Source organism: Hetaerina americana, unplaced genomic scaffold (assembly GCF_022747635.1).
Source record: "Hetaerina americana unplaced genomic scaffold, ioHetAmer1.1.p SCAF_12, whole genome shotgun sequence".
NCBI classification, from domain to species: Eukaryota; Metazoa; Arthropoda; class Insecta; order Odonata; family Calopterygidae; genus Hetaerina; species Hetaerina americana.
In genome coordinates, this window is record NW_027286292.1 from 4,592,501 (window position 1) to 4,616,758 (window position 24,258).

The 24,258-nt window shown below is 35.2% G+C and overlaps 1 protein-coding gene across 1 annotated transcript in view; it reads right to left on the reverse strand.

Moving 5' to 3' along the window:
• The window catches only part of Cadps (calcium-dependent secretion activator 1), a 368,169-nt gene that overhangs the window by 142,853 nt on the left and 201,058 nt on the right, over positions 1 to 24,258 (reverse strand). The window contains exons 5-8 of the mRNA XM_071582912.1: positions 18,382 to 18,461; positions 10,801 to 10,949; positions 10,629 to 10,709; positions 3,096 to 3,265 (exon numbers count right to left, since the gene is read on the reverse strand). Of these exons, the coding sequence (XP_071439013.1) occupies positions 3,096 to 3,265; positions 10,629 to 10,709; positions 10,801 to 10,949; positions 18,382 to 18,461 (480 nt within the window). The remainder of the gene's footprint in view (positions 1 to 3,095; positions 3,266 to 10,628; positions 10,710 to 10,800; positions 10,950 to 18,381; positions 18,462 to 24,258) is intronic.

Genomic DNA, 24,258 nt, shown 5'->3' on the forward strand with positions numbered 1-24,258 from the left:
TCAGGATAACCTCGTTTGAGGAGGGAATAATCTACACTATTACATCTTCCTTAATTATCCCATCCATACTCACACTGTTTCTCACAACCAATCTTTAAATGACTGCTCTCTGTTATGGTGATTGAAATCCTTCCCAAATCTGCAAGTCGCATAGAGATGAGAACCCGCGAGGTGGCGCATATCTGAGCGCTCCAGTCATTTAAACCTCACGGGCTGAACCAGGCCCACTGAATGCATCCAATAGCCACCTACATATCCTTTCCCACCCCCTTGTCTGTTTCTCATTCATCCCTTACCTCTACTCCCCTCACCCCTTCCTGCACACATATTCTCTCTGCTCTTCCCCCGAGAATGGCTTGTTGTTGATGATGGACGTGCCGTTGCAATGTCAAAATTACATATGCGAAGGTCCTTTCTTAGGGTTTATATCTTTTAAAAAACTATACCATTGGTTTTACATGTTTGTGTGTTGCCGGAGAGGGTTCTATTTCGAAGATATTTATTAATATACATAGATAATGTAGAAGCATTCATGAGAGTAGTATAACTTTAGGACAACACAAGAGAACACAAAAATAATAGATAAAACATAAAAGGACACACCCATTTTAGAAAGTTTGAGCTAGAGGCCTTCCTCAGGTCCAACCTGAAGAATATATTTTATCAGGTAATATACCGGCTAAGGTAGGTTTTGGATTGATACAACTGCAAAAAAAAAACTTTGTGACTCCTAACAAAACACAATCCAGAACCTACTCTACATCAAATCCCTCTTCATCACGGTGTACTTCCTCCCTCCCTTCATCCCATCCAACACCTCTACCCTGTCCCCGCCCTTTCCTGGTTTGCCTAACATTCTCCACTATATTACAGTTTTCAGCATCCTACTGCTGATCAATATGCCCTTCATTAATTTTTCCTGCCTCCATAGGATTTCTCCCAACAAACCCCTCTCTTTGCCCACCATACCAAGTACTTCCTCATTTGTTTTTCTTTCAGTCCATTTCAGCCTCCCCATTTTTCTCCACACTCACATTTCAAAAGCCTCCAATCTATGTCTGTCCTCCTGCTTCAGCGACCACGTTTCCGTGCCGTGTTGGTCCAAAACACTTCTGAAATACGGAAACCGTTCTACCTGCTCTAGTTTTTGCCCTCCTATTTTAATGTTTAGCTGAGCCTTTTCTTCCTATAAAATCGCTTAACCTTTGTTTTATTAATATTATTTCTCATCCCACATCTATCGCACTGAATTTCCAAATCCCTCAGCAATGCTTGCAACCCTTTGGCTGGCAACCTAAAGCTTGGTCATCAGCAAACCTAAATATTTTACGAATTCTCCACCGACTTTCATTCCTACCTTTAATTCTTTCCATGCATCATTAATCATTTCCTCTGAATACAGGTTGAACAGCAATGGTGATAATTGGCAACCCTGCCTTACACCTCTTCCTAACACTGCCCATCCGGACTCCCCGTTCCCCACCTGCACCTGAGCAGTCTGAGACATGTACAGGTTGCGGATTAGCCTCCTTTCCCTCCAATCTATTCCTATTTTCTGCAATATATTCATTAGTTTTTCCCAATTCACTCTATCTAATGCCTTTTCAAAATCTACAAAACAGGCAAATACGTCCTGATTGTACTTTATATTTCTCTTGATTAGTGATCTCATTACTGCAATGGCATCACATAGCTTGGGTGGAGCTGCAGGTGCCCAGAGACTTTCCCAGGAATCAAACCCGCGACCCTTCAGTCAGTAGTCCAACGCTTTACCCCTCGACTACAGCGACTCGAAAAACAATGGCCATTTTCAACAATAAAGTACTGTCTTTTTATTATTTGGCTGAAAATATAAATTGCAACAATTGTATATATATAGTATTTATATATAAATACATAAATACATATATATATATATATATATATATATATAATTATACACATATATATATATATATATTTTCATATATATTTATATATATGTGTATAATTTTCTACTACCAGCAAGATCTGCACTGACGGCGGCTCCAGGCAGGCTCGAGCCCAGACCCTTCTGCGTACGCCGCCGCGACCCTCCTACTACCTATATATATATATATATAGTCCATGTAGGTAGAGTTTCTTTTCCCTTGCCAATTACAAGCTAATTATAAGCTTTCCTTTGCCAAGTAATAGCTTACCAAATAAATATTACACCCAGAAAATCACACAGCTGTGTAATCCACTTGCTCACAAAACATAAAGGCCATATACAACTGAGGTTTTGTCAATAGAAAATGTCCAGGTTCTTTCACACAATGACAGAAATTACATCAACCATTATTTACACTCATGATGCTCACATCCTTTTTTGATTCGTTTTCCAGCAAACTGGAGCACTACAAAAGTATTAAGTTATGACAGATGATATCACTACAATTTTTGACCACTTGAATAATGTATTTCAGATTTTTAAACAATGGAATCAGGTAATAATTCCACCATAACTATTATTTCATAAAAATAAGTGTATCCTCCAAGGCAAAGAACACATCCATTTGTCAAGTTTTTTCTTGCTATAAAATGAAGACATACAGAAAAGCACGTGCTTTTATCAAAAAGTAAGTTTTTCATTAATAAAAAAAAATAATTTGGGAAATATTTACTGTATCTGGATTGAAAAAGAGGTTCTCTAAATATATTAAGGGAACATATTAATAAAAATATGACTGTAATTCACCATACTAGGAATCGCATGACACTCATTATATAAACACATTAAAATAATATTGACACATTGAAATTCAACCCACTATATGCATTTTATCTTCGAGTATACTGTCTATATTTCATCAAAAATGAAACATGACAATGCGAGTACACAAAAATGTGCAAGCACATATGCAAGCTCTTAATATATCCTAATGGCTACAAAAATGGCAAATACAACAGATGCATCTTTTTGCAAGTTGTTTAATAAATATACTAAACTGACTAAAGAAACTTATTCTATAAACTGTTGTGATATACTACAGCACTTTTATAATCACACAAACTGACAACATGTGAAATGTGACAGCCTACAGTAAATTACAAAGAATCCATCAATAACATACCTGTGGTTGTAACGTTTTAATTTTTGAAGGCCATATTTTGAATCTGCTGAGCCTTTTGAAACTGGAAGAGATTCTAAATTTGCCATTAGAAGGTTAATGGATGTTTTCAATTCTTCAATATACAGAGATTCCATTTCTTTTAAAACAAATTTAGGCATCAGTTTCCGGTTCTGAAAATTAAAAATGTCCATATACATTTTTATTAAGTTATTGCTAATAAAAATGCAGTAAATATAAGATTTTGATAGAAAGTATTTGTCTCTGGAATAAAGTTCTTATCATTCTAAGTCACTAATAATAACTCCAATGACAGCTTTTTCTCAACCAAGTTTCCTAATAATCACCATAAGTTTCAGTCTCCATGGTTAAACTTACATTATTAACATTGTAATATAGCATGAAACCAATAACGAAATATGACAGCATTTAACACAATATGATAGCAATAACATTACATGTTTTTATTCTACTTTGACAAGGACATTATGCTTTTGTCACTGGTCTTCAATGACTTAAATTAATACCAAATCAAAACAATATTTTGACTTAGCTAGCTATTGAATCTTCACTACCATCAAAGTATAATTCTGAAATACTAGGACACTATTATAAATGTAATTGAAAGAGTGATAAATGAATGGCCTTCATTTATATTACAACTATATCAAACTTATCACCATACACTCATAACAAAAGAGCAATAAAAACTCAAACATTTATGGGAATGCACAAGTTAATCAAATTTAGTGGACTGAATTTTTTAAAAGCATTATTATTTTATCACAGAATCATATACAAATGTGTTTCTAAAAATACTGGATGCTGTTAGAAAATGTATAACAGAAGAAAATCCACAAAATGACATGCATAAACCTGTGCTACATAACCATTTATCCTTGGGCCCACAAAAAACTTCACCAATACACTTTGCATGCATTTGTCAAGAGACACCAAATCAAGTACCTTCCTCTTTATGGGTGTTATTAATCTATATTGCTATAATTGCTAATGCTTAAAGTTTAAGAAGAAGATAAATATACATAATGCATTATTATGATACTAATTTGCTTCCTAGCAAGTTTTTTACCCAAGCAGACATAATTCCAAAAGAAAAATAAAATCAATTTTAGTGAGTGATGAGGGATTTTAATAATAACGATAATCAATTTGCCTGATATGTATTTTAAACATTAATTTGTTGAAGTTTTTATTTAGCTGAACACATTGTGGTGTCGTGTTAGGTCCTAAATTGCTATTTTTAATACATTTATTAATGCAGTAGCTACCTTCACTTTAAAGTTACAGCATTTCTGTTGAACTAAAAGTTTGGAGATTGAAAAATATTATTTTACGTGCTATTAAAATGAAATCTCCGGATAATTATTAATCACTTTTGAAATGAATAATAAGACAGGCAGACAGACATTTTCAAACAGTTTATTAATTTCAAAACTTTTTTAATGAATAAACTGTTTTGGGCAACACAACTTTAGTCATACTAATGATTATATCCAACTACAATTTCCATGCAATAAAACTTGGGTATGTATTGCTAATACATTTTAAAGAATCAAAACTGGTAAACTTCATCAGTTTTCCCATGAAAAACAGGTTCAAAAACATTTCCAAACAATTTGTTCACGTTTGTAATCTGGGTGAAATATGCTGGTAAAGAAAGGATTACACCTCAGAATATTTATTTTATTATTTGGGAAATCAACTTGCCATTATTTCCAAAAAATTTTGGATTTTGAAATTTATTGGTTAATTAAAATATATATTTATAAAAGAGTGTGCATTTGTGTGTGTATGATTGTATATATATATGTATAGAAATATGCCTAATAATAATTATATATATATATATATATAACTGGGTGAACTCTACCATCACCTACCATACTGAACTTTCGGTTAATTATGGTTGTTTATGGTTTATGTGTGTATATATATATATATATATATATATATATATATATATATATATATATATATATATATATATACACACATAAACCATAAACAACCATAATTAACCCAAAGTTCAGTATGGTAGGTGATGGTAGAGTTCACCCAGTACTAAGCCCTATACTGCGTGTGAAATTCACACATCAGGGTGAGGGGGCCAGTTCCTTTCCCTGTGCCGGTTATGGTTTCCCAGGAAGACCTGGTACCCAAAAAATCACATAGCTTGGGCGGAGCCGCAGGTGCCCAGAGTGCCTTGCCCGGGAATTGAAGCCGGGACCCTCCGGTCAGCAGTCCAATGCTCTACCCACTGGACTACTGCGACCCATAAATATATATATATATATATATTATATATATAATTATTATTAGGTAATATAATGGTCAAGGTAGGTTTTTCGATAGACACCGCTACTAAATAATTAATTTGTGACTCTTAACAAAACAAAACACAATCCAGCATCCTACTCTACATCAGGTCCCTCTTCATCTCTGAGTCCTTTATACCTCCCTTCATCCCTTCCAGCATCCCTATCCTGTTCCTTCCCTTTCCTCGTTTGCCTAACATTATCCCCTATATTACAGTCTTCACCATCCCACTGCCGATCAATATGCCCTTTATCCATTTTTCCTGCCTCCATTGGATTTCTCCCAACAAACCCCTCTCTTCGCTCACCATAGCAAGTACTTCCTCTTTTGTTTTCTTCTCCGTCCAATTCACCTTCTCCATTCTTCTCCAAACCCACGTTTCAAAAGCTTCCAATCTATCCTCCTGCTTCAATGACCACGTTTCCGTGCCGTGCATAGCTATGCTTCATATCTAAGTTTTTATGATTCTTTTCTTAATATCCTTAATCAACGTCCCTGTCATCAACACCCTCCTCCTGGTGAAAGCCTCTTTACCTAGTGCAATTCTTCTCCTCACACCTCACTAATTTGACTGTGTTGGTCCGAGATATGTAAACTGTTCTACCTACTCTAGTTTTTGCCCTCCTATTTTAATGTTTAGCTTGTAGCCTTTACCTTTTTCGGAATAGGAACCAACACAGATATCATAAAGTCTTCCGGCCAGATTCCTTCCTCATAGATACTACGAATCATCCCATATAGCCTCTTCCTCCCACATTTGCCCAAACAATTCGTAGTTCCGCTGGAATGCTATCCACCCCCACGGTCTTATTTAGCTTCATCTCCCGAAATGCCCTTTCTATCCCCTCATCGAGTATGCCTGGACTTACGCTATCTTTCTCTATGTCATGTTCCTTTTCTTTGTCTAACTTTGTTGGTCTAAATTCTTTACTATACAGTTCTTCTATATATTCCTTCCATCTCTCTTGGATCTTTCCTGTGTCAACTATTATCTTACCCGCCTTATCTCTAACTGTTAGCATAGATTTCCTTTCTTACTTCTTGATAAAGATTTAACTTTGCTGTACAGTGAACCAATTTCACCCTTCTTCTGCAAACTTTCCATATCCTTGCACTGCGTCTTCCACGATGCTTCCCTTACCCTATTTGTTGCCCGCCTTAATTTATTGTTTAACTCTTTGTACTTCATTTTGCCTATCTCTGTATTTACATTCTTCCATTTTCTCCTCTCATCCATCTTTGTAATCATCTCATCCGTGATCCATAGTTTCCTAGTCCTTTTCGCATTAACAGTTCCAATAGTGTCTTTTACGGCTTTAGACAACCCTTTCTTGATACTTTCCCATTTTTCTGCCATAGTACTCAACTCTTTACCATCCTCCATGGTTTTTTCTACAGCCTGTTGGTACTCCTTCCTTGTCAATCCATTTAATGCTTCTACATTCCATTTTCTAGCCTGCTGTCCCTGCCTTATCTTTTTGAAGTGGACGCTACATTCCATAGCAACTAAACCTGTGCCTAACCAGAATATAATCTAACTGATACCTTTCTGAGTCACCTGGCATTTTTCATGTATACCTCCACCTTTTGTGGTGTCTAAACCAAGTGTTGGTGATGACTAACCCCTGTCTCCTACAGAACTGAATTGCTTTCTCCCCGTGGTCATTCCTCGTGCCTTAACCGTAGTCCCTCACCTCATCACCATCTCTCCCTTCCCCTACCGTCGAATTCCAATCCCCCATCACTATCAAATGTTTCCCTGAAGGAATACCCGCGATCATGTCTTCTAATTGATCATATATCCTATCAACCTCTTCCTCCTTGTGGTTGCTCGGTGGCATGTATACTTGAATAATAACCAAGTTTGTCCGTTCTGCTTTTATCTCTACTAGTAATATTCTATCCGCTGCTTGCTCTATGTTGACTACGCTTCTTCCTACTTCTTCATTTAATACTATGGCAACCCCTCATTGACTTTCGTCCCCGCCACTATATATTATTCTATAATTATTGCTCCAGTAATCCCCGCTATCCTTCCATCTCACCTTGCATAGACCTAAACTATCTATTTTTCCCCTTTCCATCTCTCGCTTAACATTCTCCAATTTGCCTGCCTTCATCATTGTCCTAACATTCCATTATCCTATTCTAACTAATTTGGTCTTCTTCTCCTGCGTCTTCTGTCCCGCTGCTGTCGGTTTTCCCTTGCAAGGTTTTCACGGGATGACGACATCGGAAGCCTTGCCTCCCCCACTGTTGGGCACAACACCTGCTGATTGGGCCAAGCCCCGTAGTTGCCAAGACTCATATTCTCTGTAGTGTCCATCATTAAGTCTTGGGAATGATAATTGAGGTGGTTTCCCTTTGCCTTCCTCAATAGTGTTTTCAACGTGACACCATATTTCAATGGCCGTCCTACTGGGGTCAGAAGCCTTTGCAGCTGCCTCACTGAGGAATAGATGCTGCATGAACTACCTTCCGTCAGGCTCCTAACCTTCAACCTATCTTGCATGGGTGACCCTACCAGGAGCAATCATCATTACTCTCGCCAGCACAGGTCTAGGGGTCATTGCACAACCCCTTCCACCACACACACACACACATATATATATATAGATATATATATATATATATATATATATATATATATATATATATATATATATATATATTAAATATATATATACAATATAGAAACATAAAAAAAGAAGAATACTCACACGTATTTTCTTGATATTTCGACGGAAACAATCCGTCTTCATTTGAAGATATAGAAGCAAGAAAATATGTGTGAGTGTTCTTCTTTTTTTGTGTTTCTATATTGTGTGTTACTGTGTATTGTACTATTCGGCACTTTCGTGTTACGTCTACGAAAGCATATATATATATACATACATATACATACATATACATATATATATATATATATATATATATATATATATATATATATATATATATATATATATATATATATTTATATTATATAACACTTTTTGAAAGTCTCGCGGACGTGAATAATAATGCATAAAATTTAGCACTAGTCGACTCAGACAAAAACACAGAAACACAAAAAGGAAAAGAAACTCACTAAGTTCCAAATGTTTGGTGGTCGCAGCCAGTGTTCTGAGAACTGAGTTCAATCCCTGTCTTCCTTGAGGAAAATGGCTGCGACCACCGAAAATTCAAAATTTAGCCAGTTTCTTTTCCTTTTTGTGTGTTTCTGTGTTTTTGTCTGAGTCCACTAGTGCTAAATTTTATGCATACATAAATATAAATACATGTAAATAAATAAATTTATATATATGTAAAAAAATTAATAAATAAATATATATATATATATTCACACATAATATACTTTCACACACACACACATACACACACACACACACACACACATATATATATGATTGTAAACTCAGTTAAGTTGTGTACCGTAAGGATGCATACGTAAGGATATTAAGAAAAGAATCATAAAAACTTTGTTATGAAGCGTAGCTAAGCACGGCATTGAAACGTGGTCATTGAAGCAGGAGGATAGATGTAGATTGGAGGCTTTTGAAATGTGGGTGTGGAGAAGAATGGAGAAGGTGGAATGGGCAGAGAAGAAAACAATTGAGGAAGCACTTGGTATGGTGGGCGAAGAGAGGGGTTTGTTGGGAGAAATCCTATGGAGGCAGGAAAAATGGATGAAGGGTGTATTGATTGGCAGTGGGATGGTGAAGACTGTAACAGAGGGGAGAATGTTAGGCAAACAAGGAAAGGGCAGGAACAGGATAGGGATGTTGGACGAGATGAAGGGAGGAAGGAGGTACTTGGAGATGAAGAGGGACTTGCTGTAGAGTAGTTTGCTGGATTGTGTTTTGTTAGGAGTCATAAAATATTCATTTGGTAGTTGTGTCCATTGAAAAACCTACCTTAACCGGTAGATTACCAAATAAAAATAATAATTATATATGTGTGTGACTGTGTGTGTGTGTATGTATATATATATATATATATATATATATATATATATATATATATATATATATATATATATATATATATATATATATATATATATGTGTGTGTGTGTGTGTGTGTGTGCATGTATGTATGCATGTAGGTATTCAGCAAGAAAGTAGATTACATAACTACTGTAATTAGAACTAAGTGCCTACATGGTGCATAGAAGATTGAGAAAACACTGCACTAAAGATCAGGGAAAATAAGTTGTGATGCACAGGTAGTGAAGTGGCTACATAAATACTACTTAACAAATCATAATCTACATTTTTTATACCAATGTTTTAATAATAAAATAAATCTACTTTTGCTAACAATTAATGATTTTTATCCATTTTATAGATGATCATGATTCTTGATTAAGAAAAGTTAGATGCTATGCACAATTTGCCATTTCTACAACTTTTAGTCTTCATATATTTATGAAATTGCCAATAGTTAACATCAAATTTGATGGCATAAGCTGTAAACAAATACAGTAGAATTGCACATTGCTGAAAGAAAGAGTTATATCCCATAATTTTAAACTCAAAAGCTAGTAAATTGTGTAATACAATTTCTTAAATTCAAGAGTAAACCCGCTTATATGATAACTAGCTGTCCATAATGTATAACCATGGGTGATAAAACCAGTCCTAAATGAAAAAAACATGAAATAAAGAAGCTAAAACCATACCAATTTAGAGGACTTTGATGCCCAAGTCATCCCAAAAATCATGGTTGACTTTTATACCACGTAGAAACATACACAAACACATATGTGTATATGGACAGACAAATATTTTATCAGGGAATGGGAGTAGTCAATTAGGGTATGTACCCAGAATAAAATTAAACTAAAAAGATTTATATTAGATAAATCTGAGCTTGACATGTATATGTCAACATATATGTGTATATGTGACATGCATACATGCAATAGTTGTCAAAGATAATATCTAATCAAACTCAGACTGATTAAAATCATGACTGATTAAACCCTCAGGTGAACTAGGCAATCACCTCTGTTGGTGAAATTTTGTCAGCAATTATTTTTATTTCAATGCCATAACATTCAGAACTTTGTCACAATTTTTAAGTACATTTAAGCATCATTATTTGTATTTTTATTTTCCTTGTTAGCAAATACATCTATACCAAGCAATACAAAGCATGCAATATCCTATGTCATGGTGTTTACAATGGACTCACCTTTTCCATTTCTGCCACTTTTTGCATTCTTCCATCCAACTCTCTTCTTATGGCTGCTGCTTGTTCATCAGCAGAATCCAACTGAAATTTTGTTTTAATTATTGGTTTCATTTACTTTTAGGTAAAAATTTCATCATAAATTTATTTTCTTTTCATTAATCATTTTTAATACCTGTAAGGCATTAAAGAGCAGTTGGTGCTCAAATTTTTTAACTCCAAGGATTTGCTGAAACATATCATACAACTGTTCCTTAGAGAGAATGCATTCACTATTAAGTGATTGTTGCTGCATTCTAGAAGGCCTCTTGGTGTCTTCATCACCTGGAGAAAAAAATCATGCAAATTTTTTGGATTTTTAAAATGGTGATGTATTTCATATATTTTGGCAAACAGGAATATACATGAAAACACTGAGAATCAATTGAAATTGGAAAATAAACAACCAGTAAGTTAGAGTTCAAAACACCAAACAAGACCAAGAGAATATAACCAAACTATGCTCAACTGCCCATTTAAAAAGAGCTAGTTACAGTAAGCAAACTATGAATTATCTTGTGAGGAACCTCAGATTATAGATGGGGTATTGGAAGGAGATGTTGGAGGAACTATTGCTGTGACTCCCAGTTAAGACCATTGAAATTTATCAGAAGCAAGATTAAGATTCAATGTTGACCTAATGGAAAAGAAATAAATATTTGAAGTTTATGTGCACCAATTGCATTAACCCTCATTCACCTGATGGGCCATTTCTCTTTCTCCTGCCTCAGCTGGTTCTTCACAGTCATTCAAGCTGTGAGCCAGCCATGAGCATGAGCAGTGAGCAGGCCTTCCCTGATCTAGTCACATCATGAGAGAAGCAATTTTTAAAACAATCAATTGAAACTCACTATACTTCAACAAATAAAACTTCATTATTGCTTATGTCCTTTTTCTACTGGATTTGATGTGCCCCAGTTATTATTTTTCTATATTGCATATTAATAAACAAATTTTCCAGTGTTTGCTGTTTTTCACCTCAAGTACTTTACAAACTCCAATATATGTGTAAGTAATTATATGTAATAGGTACCAATTTTGCAATAAATACTTTGACCAGACTGCAGAGCAGAGGGAGATAAAAACTGATTACAGGAAACATCGATGCATCCAATAGGTATCAGAACTAATTAAGGTGACTAATTTTCAAAAATGTAACCACTTTCCCTTATGAGTATAACCCTCCATTCTTTTACACAACATATTTCTCTTCCTACACCCTAATACCAATTAGTAATTTTCTATGCATTGAGCTTAACTTCTTCCTCCCAGGAGTGCCTGCAGTTTTATGACCATGTAACACCATTTCTGGAGTGGAGAAATTAGTGCAGGACTTAGGAGAGAAGTTTGAATTGCAGGGGAGGGTACTGTTTTTAACTCTGCACTGTTATCAATAAAAATGTATTGCCTACACTGTTGCAAGTATATAAATTGTATGTAATACATAATAATACATCTAATTTATTAAGATATGAGTTGGTATTCATTTATGTTTACGCCTTAGATTTCATTTGAGTACATTTTTAGAATGTTATTTTGAGACTTGGGATAGGATGGCAGGAAGCATGCTACAAAGGATCATCCAACCAAATGCTGGTGCCTAATTTGGGGAAACATTGATTTTGCAATAGTTAGAAGTGAGTATTTACAAACTTAGCAGGGCAAACTGTTTGTAGACATAAGGGTTGGAAGATTCAAGACCCTAAGTAAGCAGTTAAAAAAATTCAGATATTTTCAATTAAACATTCATTAATGAATTACGCAATACATATCGCATCAATTACTAACAAAGCTATTATGCCCTACAGGCAACAATAAATTTTGTGACACATATATTCAATGTAAACACATATTTTTACAAAGAAATAGATTGCCTCGAGTGAATGCATTACATATTGGGGTCTCTCTTTAATATTTTCATAAAATGATTGCTTCTGCGGAATGGATTAAAGAATTGAGAGCTTCTGTACTCACCCACCCACTAAATCTTACTGCATTTACCCTTTACAATTTTAGTGCCACCTTTTCGCCAAGAATCACCTTGTTATTATAATTAATTATTTAGACATTAAACAGCATAATTATCTGAAGTTTAACAAATAGACCTAATACCCTGAGCTGAATGTGTTCAGTGAACACTAAGAAAGTAATTAAAAAATTCAGAAGAAGTTCCATCAATGTAACAAAGATAATTGTTCTTTGCAACATTGATGAAAAGCTGTCTCTAATATATGTGATGCCCACTATATTACCTCCATATTTTACATTTATTAAATACTACTGATGGTATAACACAACAAGAGAAAATATAACAAAAATAACAATGTGTACTTTGAAATATCAGTAATAGTCTACAAATAATGTGATATTTACTTATATATGCACTGCCATTTATGTCTTGGATACCAAATACATCACTGTGATTGGAAAATTTTCCTGTAGTCAGTAGTAGTTTAATTAGACTTAAGAAGTGATTTTACAGGTGGGATGGGTAGGGGTACATATGAATATTCACTCTGAAGTTTATATAGAAGATTCAGTGCCCTAGATTCTGTGATCCCAATCCCTCGATGAAATGATGAATTGATATTCTATTGACACTGAGTCGTATGTGGCATGGGTAGATCAACCAGCATATAACCAGAAAATCCTTAGTGTTTTTCTGATATGAGATATACCTTGTAAACTATAAGTTGTACATGGAAAATAACCAAGCCAACTGGTCATAATGCATGACTGCATGTACTATATTGCTAATCAAAAATAAACTTGTTTTATCCTCTTATATCTAACGACCTCTGGTAAAACTTTGATTTTGGTAGAGGAATTATAAACATAATTAAAGAATCAAAATATCAATATTATTTATATTGATATATATAATTCTGGCTCAATTACTTTCCAGTAACTAAAACCTCAGATTCTCATGAATTTTTTTAAAATTCAAATATTAATGGCCTTAACAAAGGAAAATATTACTGTGACAATGAATTCTCACAACTTTCTTCAACTAGCACTTCAGCTACTTTTCAGATTTTTTAACTCAACCTACCAAAATCCACCTCAATTTAGCAGAGGGTTAACAGTACTGTGACATATTAATAGACTCAATACACATAGCTCTGCATTAGTGGTTGTATGAATAATTAAACATTATCACTAACTGCAAAGTGCCAAGTTTTTAAGTTTAGATGCATCCTCTTGACTACCATTGATTGCTTCTTGACACTGGATTTGAAGGAATACATTTTTTTTACCTTCATACCCAAAGGTAACAGGCATTCCATATACATGTATACTTCGGTATTGGTTGACCCCTGATTTGGACTTGAAATTTCTGCTTTTTTACGTATCTTGTGTATAAAGCTGTGGTCCTAATCATGATTTTGGCTGTGATAGCAGGCTCATGAATGTTCTTGAATTGCACTGCAAGCCCTTAATAGCCAATGTGGAAAGATAAAGATTTAATAGTCATCTGATTAATAATGCCAATGAAGTTGGGAGTATTCCCTGAGAGTTCAGGGAGAATTTGAGAAAAAATATGTAATCTAAGGAAACAAAGAAAGCTTATAGAGGCAAGTAAATCAGTCAAATATTTTGAGCCCATTAATTGAACATTCACAGTGCATGCATGCAGAACATAGTCAACAGAGATTAAACGACAGATAATTGTCTTTGATCAGTTGAAAAACAGTAAGTATATCATTTGATGAATTTTAAGAAAATTTTTTGTGTCTTATGGTAGGAGAAATTAGGGAGTATATTTCCTGAATCAATTATGAGTAATTCAGACTTGGCGGAGAAAATAACTATTCGGAGTCAAAAGCTAGGTGCCCAATTTTTTGGAAATACCACTGGGTATCTTCTGAGTGCTATAAGTGAAATCAGTAGACCTAGTTCAGCATACAACAGCTTCCGGCATTAGTTTCTAGCATAATATTTCAACTGAAGGTAGTAATCTTATTCTGGTATGTGCTTTTGTAATGCATGCTCAGATCAAAATTTCCTTATACCCACAGTCAAAAAAGAATTGGAAAGGAGAGCGGAAGGGTAAAAACAATTTCTGAAAACTCCTGCTGTTTTGATTTCAACATCCCTTAATGGAATGACACCACCTCCTTCTAATAGAATTGGTTTAAGAGGGGAACAAAGATGATTGACCACAGGCAAAGCATGGGACCACAGGCAAGCTTTTTGCTGGAATGAGCTTTCTTACACTCACAGACTTGGTAGCTGATATTGCTGGGCCTATCCGTGCAAGAGCTAACTTAGATGTTTCTGGTGGTAACTTACAGAACGAAGAAAAACAATCCTATTTATGATTGTGGAACACATAAATAAATCATTACCTCCTCAACAATTTTGATAAGTTAAATAAAATGCACAAAATTTGCAAAATATGCATTTAGTGCCACAGCATCACTTCTTAAGTTTATTTTGATATGCTTTGCATTGACTTGTGACTATTAAGTTGATGACCAACCTAATCACAACAGTGGTCATAAATAAATGAAATATCTCCCAGAAGTTGGGCCCTTTTGAGTGTGTGAGTGTGTGTTTCTTGAGTGCTTGTATGTGTGATTGGTCTGTGCCAGTCACAAAGTGTGTGCTTGAGAATATCCTGGCATCTTTAACGGGGTCTACTCTACAGCCTCGTGAAGGATTCCATCTCCCTCTGAAATTCTTTAACAGGGTCTCACAGCCTCGTGAAGGATTTCAGTCAAGATAGTGTGCATTTGGCTGTGTGTGGTCCCTGATGCGGATTAATTTCCCGTAAACCACCAAAGAGGGTATTCTGGTAGAGAGGTTGTGGTTGGTCCCTGACGTGGTTCCCATTAAACCAACACAACAATTGGTCTGACGAGAGAGTTGCCACTAATTATTACGGCCATTGGAGTTTTTCCCCATTCTTATTTAGACAAAAGAAAGTTACAAGTTGATGATATTCATTTGATCAATGAAATAAACATTTTTTATTAAATATTTGAGACTCTTTGGCAAATATTTTAATTTAAATATATTTATTGGAAATGTTTGTCTACTGCCATGAAAAGAATATTAAGAAAGAAATTGAGTGTAAAGAAGTTCAAATCTGATGGAAAATATTCAAATGCACCGAAGAAAAATTAAAATCCTAGAAAGGCAAGAATGATAGAAGAATGTGAAATGATATAAAAACTTATTATTAAGAATAAAAAAGGCAGTGGAACAGGAAGTGGGGAGAGAGAGAAGTAGTAAGGATGAGAAGAAATTTATCACTTAGGAATGGTAGACTAGTAGAACGAAAGATATGTGGAAATATGATTGTAGGGAGCTTAGGAGGAGGTCTTATAGGAAGCTGAATAAAAATGATTAGAGCTGGATAAAACTTGAGGGGAGTGGACCAATTTGACAGTTTCAGGCAGTAGAATAATTAGAAAAATCAGTGAAACTATAAGAAATTAACAAGACTGCAAAGAGAACTAAAATGAAATATAGAAAGATAGATAAAGGAACTGATAAAAATGTGATAGTAATCCCAGACAGATGCTGTATGGAAGGAGTGTATAATTAAGAATTGTACTAATTGGTTCTTTAAATTTTTCCTCAATCAGTTTTATGTTGTCTGATCTAGCTGAATATTATTACTCCTTAATCTCTCGGAGTGAAAAAACTACTGCACATTAGGTGCCCGCCAGAAAATTTGAGGGTCAAAGTAAAGAAACTTATATATTTTTACATTCTACAGAGTGCCAGTGGCTTGAATGCTTGGTCATTTGGAAATCATGTAAACATTGCCACTAGACATTTAAATAATATGCCCATTGGTGTTATCAAAGTAGCACGCAGAAATTTAAACTAATCATAGTTGAAAAGTAAATGAAACTGTACAAAATCTCACATAATGGTTAATTATGCATACTGCTTGCATACCTGAGTATTGTATGAATTTTAGAAATGGGTAGGTGCTCATATTCATTATGTGGAAAGAATTAAAATGATGTAAAAGTAAATTTTAACAGCTCATTACTCCTCCCATCATAATGTTTGGAGAATAACACATGAAATCGTAAGACAATTGCATAAAAATCCACTGAGTGGACAGAAATTTTCCTAAATTATTTAATATTTCCCATTTTTCTCAACCACCAGGGTCCGTTCAATAGTTGTCGGGACTGGTTTGCTGTAGCCTCAACGGAGCAGTGGATGGGGGTCTGACCGGTCGGCTCGGTAGAGGGGTGAATGTTTGTAGTGTCATCATGCCAGCACGCAATGCACTGTCAAGCAATGCTAGGCTGTGAAGTTTTGTGTTAAACTTGGGAAATCCGTGTTGGAGACCCTTGAAGTCAATAAACAGGCTTATGGGGATGATGCCTTAGGCCGCACAAGAGTTTTTGAGAGGCACTAAATGTTAAAGGAAGGCCGTGAGCTCGTTGAAGATGAGCACCGCGTTGGATGCCAGAGGATCGCTCGAACCGATGCTCAGGTGGCCAATGTGAAAAACGTTTTGAACTCTAACAGGCATTTAACCATCACCCTTATCAGTGAGGAGACCGGCGGGTGAGGAGACTGTCACGGGTGGAAATTTCACAAGAAATTTTGGACTGCATCCAGGAAGATGAAGATTTTCCTGACAACGTTATTACTGTCAATGAAACATAGGTGCTCTAGTACGACCCGGAAACAAAATGTCAAAGTTCAGAATGGCACACGCAGGGGTCTCCGCATCCGAACAAAGCTCAGAGGTCAAAATCCAAAATCAAAACCATGCTGATTGTTTTCTTCTACGGACACAGAATTGTTCACAAAGAGTTTGTGCCTACTGGAATGACCATAAATGCTGCATTTTAGGTGCAAATACTAACACGCCTGCAAAATCCCGTTGTCAAGTTTGTCTTGGGTAATAACCTCCCAAATATTTATTCCAATTAATATAAAGGAAAACATAAGGTAAATGCTCTCATATGTATGCTATTATGGAGCCAGAGAGTTATAACCTGTCATAATTAGGGAATAAGAATATCGAGATGGTTCCAAAGAAACTGCGGGAGATGCCGCAACAGTAACTTTTAACGGAGTCATCCGCTAATGTGCATTTCAATGATTTTTAGACTCTGAAATTCTTGCATCGAGATGGTATTCAACCATTTTGTGAGTCATAACAAATGGAACCAAACCAAATAACTTAAAAGAACTATGCTGAAAACCTAGCATTCTTTGAATCCATTCATGGCACTTCGAATGCAGATATAGTAACCAAAACTGAGAATAGGCAAACATGGTGCTGTCCACATCCTCTGAGGGAGAAAGAAATGTTCATGATAATACATTATAGGTGGAAAATAGCATTATTTTTGATATTATACACTTATGCAATGCTTGTACAATACAGCAATGTCAAGCTGAATATATGATAGTGCTGCAGGGATGTGACCAATTTCATGAAACTAGTTATTAAGCATATTTGTACCTAATACTATCACTCCTGTTTTTAGACTAATTACTCTTGCGGACACTATAATATATTCCAGTAATACAGATTTTAAGTCATTTTTTTCAAAAACCCAATTAGGGTCAAGATTCAAAAATCAGGCTTTTTTAAATTTGGTTAAAATTCAATAGCAATACTAATCCCTGAATCAGGCTCCTAATACTGAATTAAAAATAGAATTATTAAGATAAATCTCACAGTGAAAAAGAGAGTTAAGGTCTGACTGAATGAAGAATATTATCTTACCTTTAAATATGCAATCAAACTTTGCCATCCATGAGGTGAGTACAGTTTCTTTACTTAAACCATCAACTTCAGGAAGAGCCCTAGAATAAAATGCATTAAAATGTCTAAAGTATCAGTAGGTATGCAATTTTATTTGATTAAAAAATAATCTACTTCTCATGCCATTTTTTCAAAATATATAGGTAAATTCTGGAAAGAATATGCTATGAAATGTGTGCAAAAGGTTATTTACCCCTGTAGCATATGCCACTGAAGGTCAGACAATTACACTAAATAGGTTGATTGCTGATTTATGCCACCACTACTTGGGGACTCATGGGTCTTAATGCACTTTGAAAACAAAATGTCGCTGATTTTTTCTCAGGTAATCAGATTATGAATGCCAGGGATTCGCAGTTTTTAACATCTTGATAGTAAAAACAAGCATAAATAAACAATTACAAATTGTTTGCCTAGTAATGAAATAATAATAAATGAATGGCCAGAACATTTAAATGGTTAAGCCAAAAGCATATTAATAAAATTACCTGTCCCTGGTAACAAAAATTCTACCAGTAGCAGTTCCTTGTATTTACCAGAGAAAAGGATACCTTTCCTTGAATCTTTAAATAAAATACTGCGAGTTTCTACAGTACAGATGTGAATAATTTATAAAAATTTCCATCATGACAGTTTTTGATAAAAGTAAGGAAACTATATAAGAAGGCCGCCAGAAAGTAACCTACGTTTGCTTGTACCAAGCAAATCAGTGGTGGGAGCCGAATGATCACTGTATTCATACCCAGGCACTCAACCACTGCAGCCCTTGATGTGAACATTGGCGTGGCCATTTTTAAACTGAATTCATCACTGCCTCATTCCGCCTTGACTGATTTTTCCATCTCTGTACACTTCACCAAGTTGCCAATGAATTACAATTGGCTAGTGGTATATTGCCAGTAAAAACATAATCACAGATTGCACTTCACAACTTATGGATTTTCTGTTGCAGTGCACATTTAAACAGTTTGCAGTGAGCAAAGTAGATGAACCACAGTCTGCACATTGCCACTGCAAGATACATACTGATTGTAGGAACATTTAGACACCAAGATAGTTGCTCTACCATTACCCATCGTCACACTAGGCCGAAACGTAAGTTACTTTCTTGACAGCCCTGGAGACATGCGTTGTTTTTCAATGACATGGTAAACTGAACCCAGAAACAAAGTTACCAACAGCAATGCTACAATATGACAGTTGGTTTAATAAGTGGAGGTGGAGCTCAACTTAAATCCTCTCCTATGGAAAGAAATTCACAGATACATAGATTTAGGACAACGAGGAAGTTAATTTCCTTGAACTGTTGGAGGCTTCCAAAGAAGTTCTGGCGGCCAGAAAAACCAAGCCTTGGATTAAGCTGAAGATGTCCCGAGGCATAAATTAAGTTTCATTCAAGATTCCCTAGTTGCTGTTGAAACTCTAAATAACTTAGTGAGCTACAATAAAAATTAACTATGTAAATTACATTTCACCAAGTCCAAAGTAGCGCATGCAATTGTATGACAGATACTACACACTGTCTTTTGTTTATTTTAATTATTGTAGAGATATTAACTTGGTCCTATGAAGAAGGAAGGAGTACTATAAATGCATTGAATACTAGGTTACAGTACATTCTTGGTGGTGCATAACCACTGGGAGTCAAAAACCAGTTATATTTTAAGTAAAATTACAAAAAATCAAGATTTATTTATCACTGTCATAAATAAGTCTATTTGTGGTTTAATTTGTGCTCATCACATTTTTATGGGACAAGTAATTAATGTGGTTTCCTGTTCACTTGTTCACTAGGGCCCTTAATGTGGCATCATCACTAGCATGGCCACCCACTGAGGTCACATGCCTTTACAGCCTCCTCATTCACGAGCAGATGCTATGTGGACTAACATGACAGAATCCTACCCTTAGATCTATCCAGCATGGGTGGGATACCAGGAGCAACTATCATTGCCTCTGCCGGCGCTGCTTTATGGGTCATGGCAACATGCAAGCCCTTCCACCAAGTCAAAGGGGAATGTCATCAAAGTTAGACAATTTCAAATATGTTCATAAATAGAATGCAAGTAGATTGAAGGAGTCGACATTTTTATAGGATAAATTCATCATAAAATCAAAATATATGTAAATACTGTATATGTTGGTATGCTCATTTAATTGCCACCACTCACAGTCCCCAGAGAATTTCTTGCATCATGAATAAACCATGGTGTTTTTATCAGTCCACCCAAAATGTAACCTATGAAAAATTGACCGAATATAAGCCACTGAATAACCAAACAGAGCTTTTTGGAGATCATAATTCATCTACACAAATATCAGGGGAAATGATCCATTAAAGAAATATGATACCTATCAATGTTTTATACTAGATTCAAGGGCCAATAAAATATGTGTTCCTCTGAACAATATTGAATAAATATTACTCTGTACACATGAGAAGCACCAGAGTTCCCTTATACCTTAAAGGATCTCCTGCAGAAATTTGAACAGCTACGTATTTTATCTCAATTTAGATTATATACTTAAAAAATGAAATATTTATTGAAATATTATATGGTAAATGCTTTGTCTGGAAATATTTGTTTTACATAGGGTTATAAAAGGCATTTTATTGAAATATTTACTGCTTACCACAAATTATTCCAAATAATCAGTAAACTCTTCTAATCTTACACTCTGCCTTGCAAATCAGTATGGTAATTTCATTACTATTAATATTTGTAAAGCTGATGATGAAAATGATTCATTTAACTATTTTATCAGAGACAAGGACATGGCCATAATACGAGGCCTGTTTAAAAAGTATCGTGAATTTCCAATTTTGGTGGGTTACATACATTTGATTTTTTATTTTTATTTTTTTTTGACTCGTATATGTCACAGCATTTAATCCTGAATTCAGACCTCAACTCAACAAATGTATGATTTCTTGAGAGAGACTTCTATTGGATGGGCACAATCCATCATTCCCCAGATAAGAAAATCCAACACTAAAGTATGAGGCCTGTTAAAAAGGAGCAGACGTTGAATTTTGCAACGCACCTTTGAAATCCTTGCTGACCAACATTTAGAAATTTTTAAAACTGCCTGAATCTCCACAAAATTTTAGTCTGAAAAATATGCTCACTGCTGCAGTATCATATGCTATTATTATATGCTTCATGGCGCTCTACATTTGTGATAAAAGGTGAAAGAACAAGAAGGTTTGTGTATGGATAAAGAATATATAAAGAGAATAATAAAAAGCATTGCACCTGGTATCTCTTGAAATTAAATAACATCCATGATGTCTTTGGTAGAGATATTCTGTGGTTTGAATGAAAAGTTAAATGGCAAAATGCACATAAAAATGTTTATTAATCAACCTAGGTTTCAGTGTGTGATAACATTTTTAAGGGCTAATTAGGATTATGAAATCCAACTGTATTGTAAAAAGAGGAGAAGGATAGCAAGTTATCCAGGAAAAAGGAGAATCCTACGGTATGTGTGATGAAAACTTGGGAAGGTATACATTTAAATTAGTTCCATCAATGACACTTTTTATTTATTTTGGCTAAGATTTACATTTCATTAAATTTTTTTATTAAATTATGGAGTATTCTGCAGTGGTACTAAAGGAGTTATGTGCTTCATTATGCGAATGCATTATGCTTATTGAATTGTAATGAACCTGGAATGTTTTTCTAATAGCTAAAGAAGAAATTTTTATGGAAACAAGACGTGATTTTTTTCCATTTGTAGCATAACTAAATAAATATGATGAAAACAGAGAGTTTTTTGGAATATAGAACAAATACATGCAAAGAATGATTTGGTGGGATTTTATGACAATGGCCAAAATGACCTCTCTTCAGTGGTATACTAGGGCACTATAAAATGTCACAATACACAAATTTACAAAAAATGTTAATGGAAATGATTGTAAACAAATGGTAGATATCATGAACAGAAAAACAAATTTGCACTTTTCCACAAGTTTATTGGCAACGTACTATGCGTTTTGATTCACAGAACCATCTTCTTTTTCTCATAATGACGAACTTCCACTACATCTCACCTGAATCTGTTTAATGTAGATACCATTCACAGCCTCTATTTAGGATTAAATTGCTAAATATAAAAGCAAACATATCTAGCTGATAAAATCACTTTACTGCGTTTGTCTCTCCAATCTGTTTCCCAGCTTTTATTTTCATCCCTATTGACTTCTTTACTACCCTCATGGACAGGCACACATACTTTGATGAAAGGTAATTCACCTTATATCCATTCACAATAATGGCTTTTCAAAATCATTTCCAGCACTAATTTCATGGCATAACTCACTCTGGCATTATGATTAATTAAAAGCAAAATAATACCTACAAAAATGTAATGATACACAGCAAGCAATTCATCATGATTTTGTATGAAATGGTCCTAAACAATACTAGGGTAAAGCATTAAGTTCATTGGTAAGCCTGGTATGGATATTAAAAGTCATATACGAGGGTCATCCGGAAAGTAGTACCCGTTCGTGCCGCATGAAGTGCTGACGACGCGAGTAGCCGCTGGACGAGGTCAGATAGCTTCAGTGGCTTGTCTGCCTTCTCTGAGCCAAGTTGCGTGACGCTAGCATTGCCTGTGTTGTTTCTGTGATTGTTTACAATGTTTAAAAAAATTGAGAACGCCGCCAGTTGTGAAGTGAGGGCAGTGATTAAATTCCTCTATGCAAGAAACGTTCGCCCATGTGATATTCATCGCCAATTAAAGGAGGTGTATGGAGACAATATAATGGACGAGTCGTCTGTTCGGCGGTGGTGTCGCAACTTCAACATGGGGAGGGGGAACACACACGACGATGAGCGTTCGGGGAGACCGTCTGTCATTACAGACCAACTGGTGAGCTCAGTTGACGAATTCGTGAGGAACGATCGGCGCGTCACAATTGATGACATCTGTGAGCATTTTCCCAATGTTTCTCGAACAATTGTTCATGAAATTGTTAAACACCATCTGCATTATGCAAAAATTTGTGCAAGATGGGTCCCTCGCGTATCTCAATGAGCTGGCGGCGAAGGACTATGCAGCAGGAATACAGAAACTTGTCACACGTTATGACAAATGCCTTAATTTGCTTGGAGATTATGTTGAGAAGTAGTTTAAAGTATCCTCTTTCAAATAAAATTTTTTATGTTTGTTAATATTTACTTTTGTGTCTTTATTTCACGAACGGGTACTACTTTCCGGATGACCCTCGTAATTAATACTCAGAAGAAAAGAACCCTATCATTAAATGAAGGGCGTTTCCATATTGTCATTAAACCCATTGCATTGAGTCTTTCAGTTCTCCGATGATGCCTCACATTTTGATGTACGTATGCTCTTGGGAATGGGGAATGTCCCATACAAATTAGAATAATATCTATTTTCAATTTGCACAGCTTGTTTAAATTTTGTAACTTTCCTCAAACATGTTTCAAGCAAATTTATGTTGATGGCAATATTTCTCATTTCAACTAAATCTGAACTGCACAGTACAAAATAAAACCGAGTAAATTGGATAGACAAAAGAAGAAATTTTAGCATGAAATAAACCATTTGCCTAGACTGGCATCTTAACCCAGATCCTTCAATTTCTAGCCAAGTTCTTTCATCAATTAAGCTACCCAGGCATCCACTGGTTACGCTCCCTCATTTCCTTAAGTTTATTTGAATATGCAAAGAAAAAAGTAAAATTCATCAGTGATGAAAAGCTAACATCAATACGTGTGGCAGGCTTAAAATGTTACAGCCACAGAAAATACAAAATACAATAATATAAATTGAAATATTCTGTCAATAAGTGGATAAGGT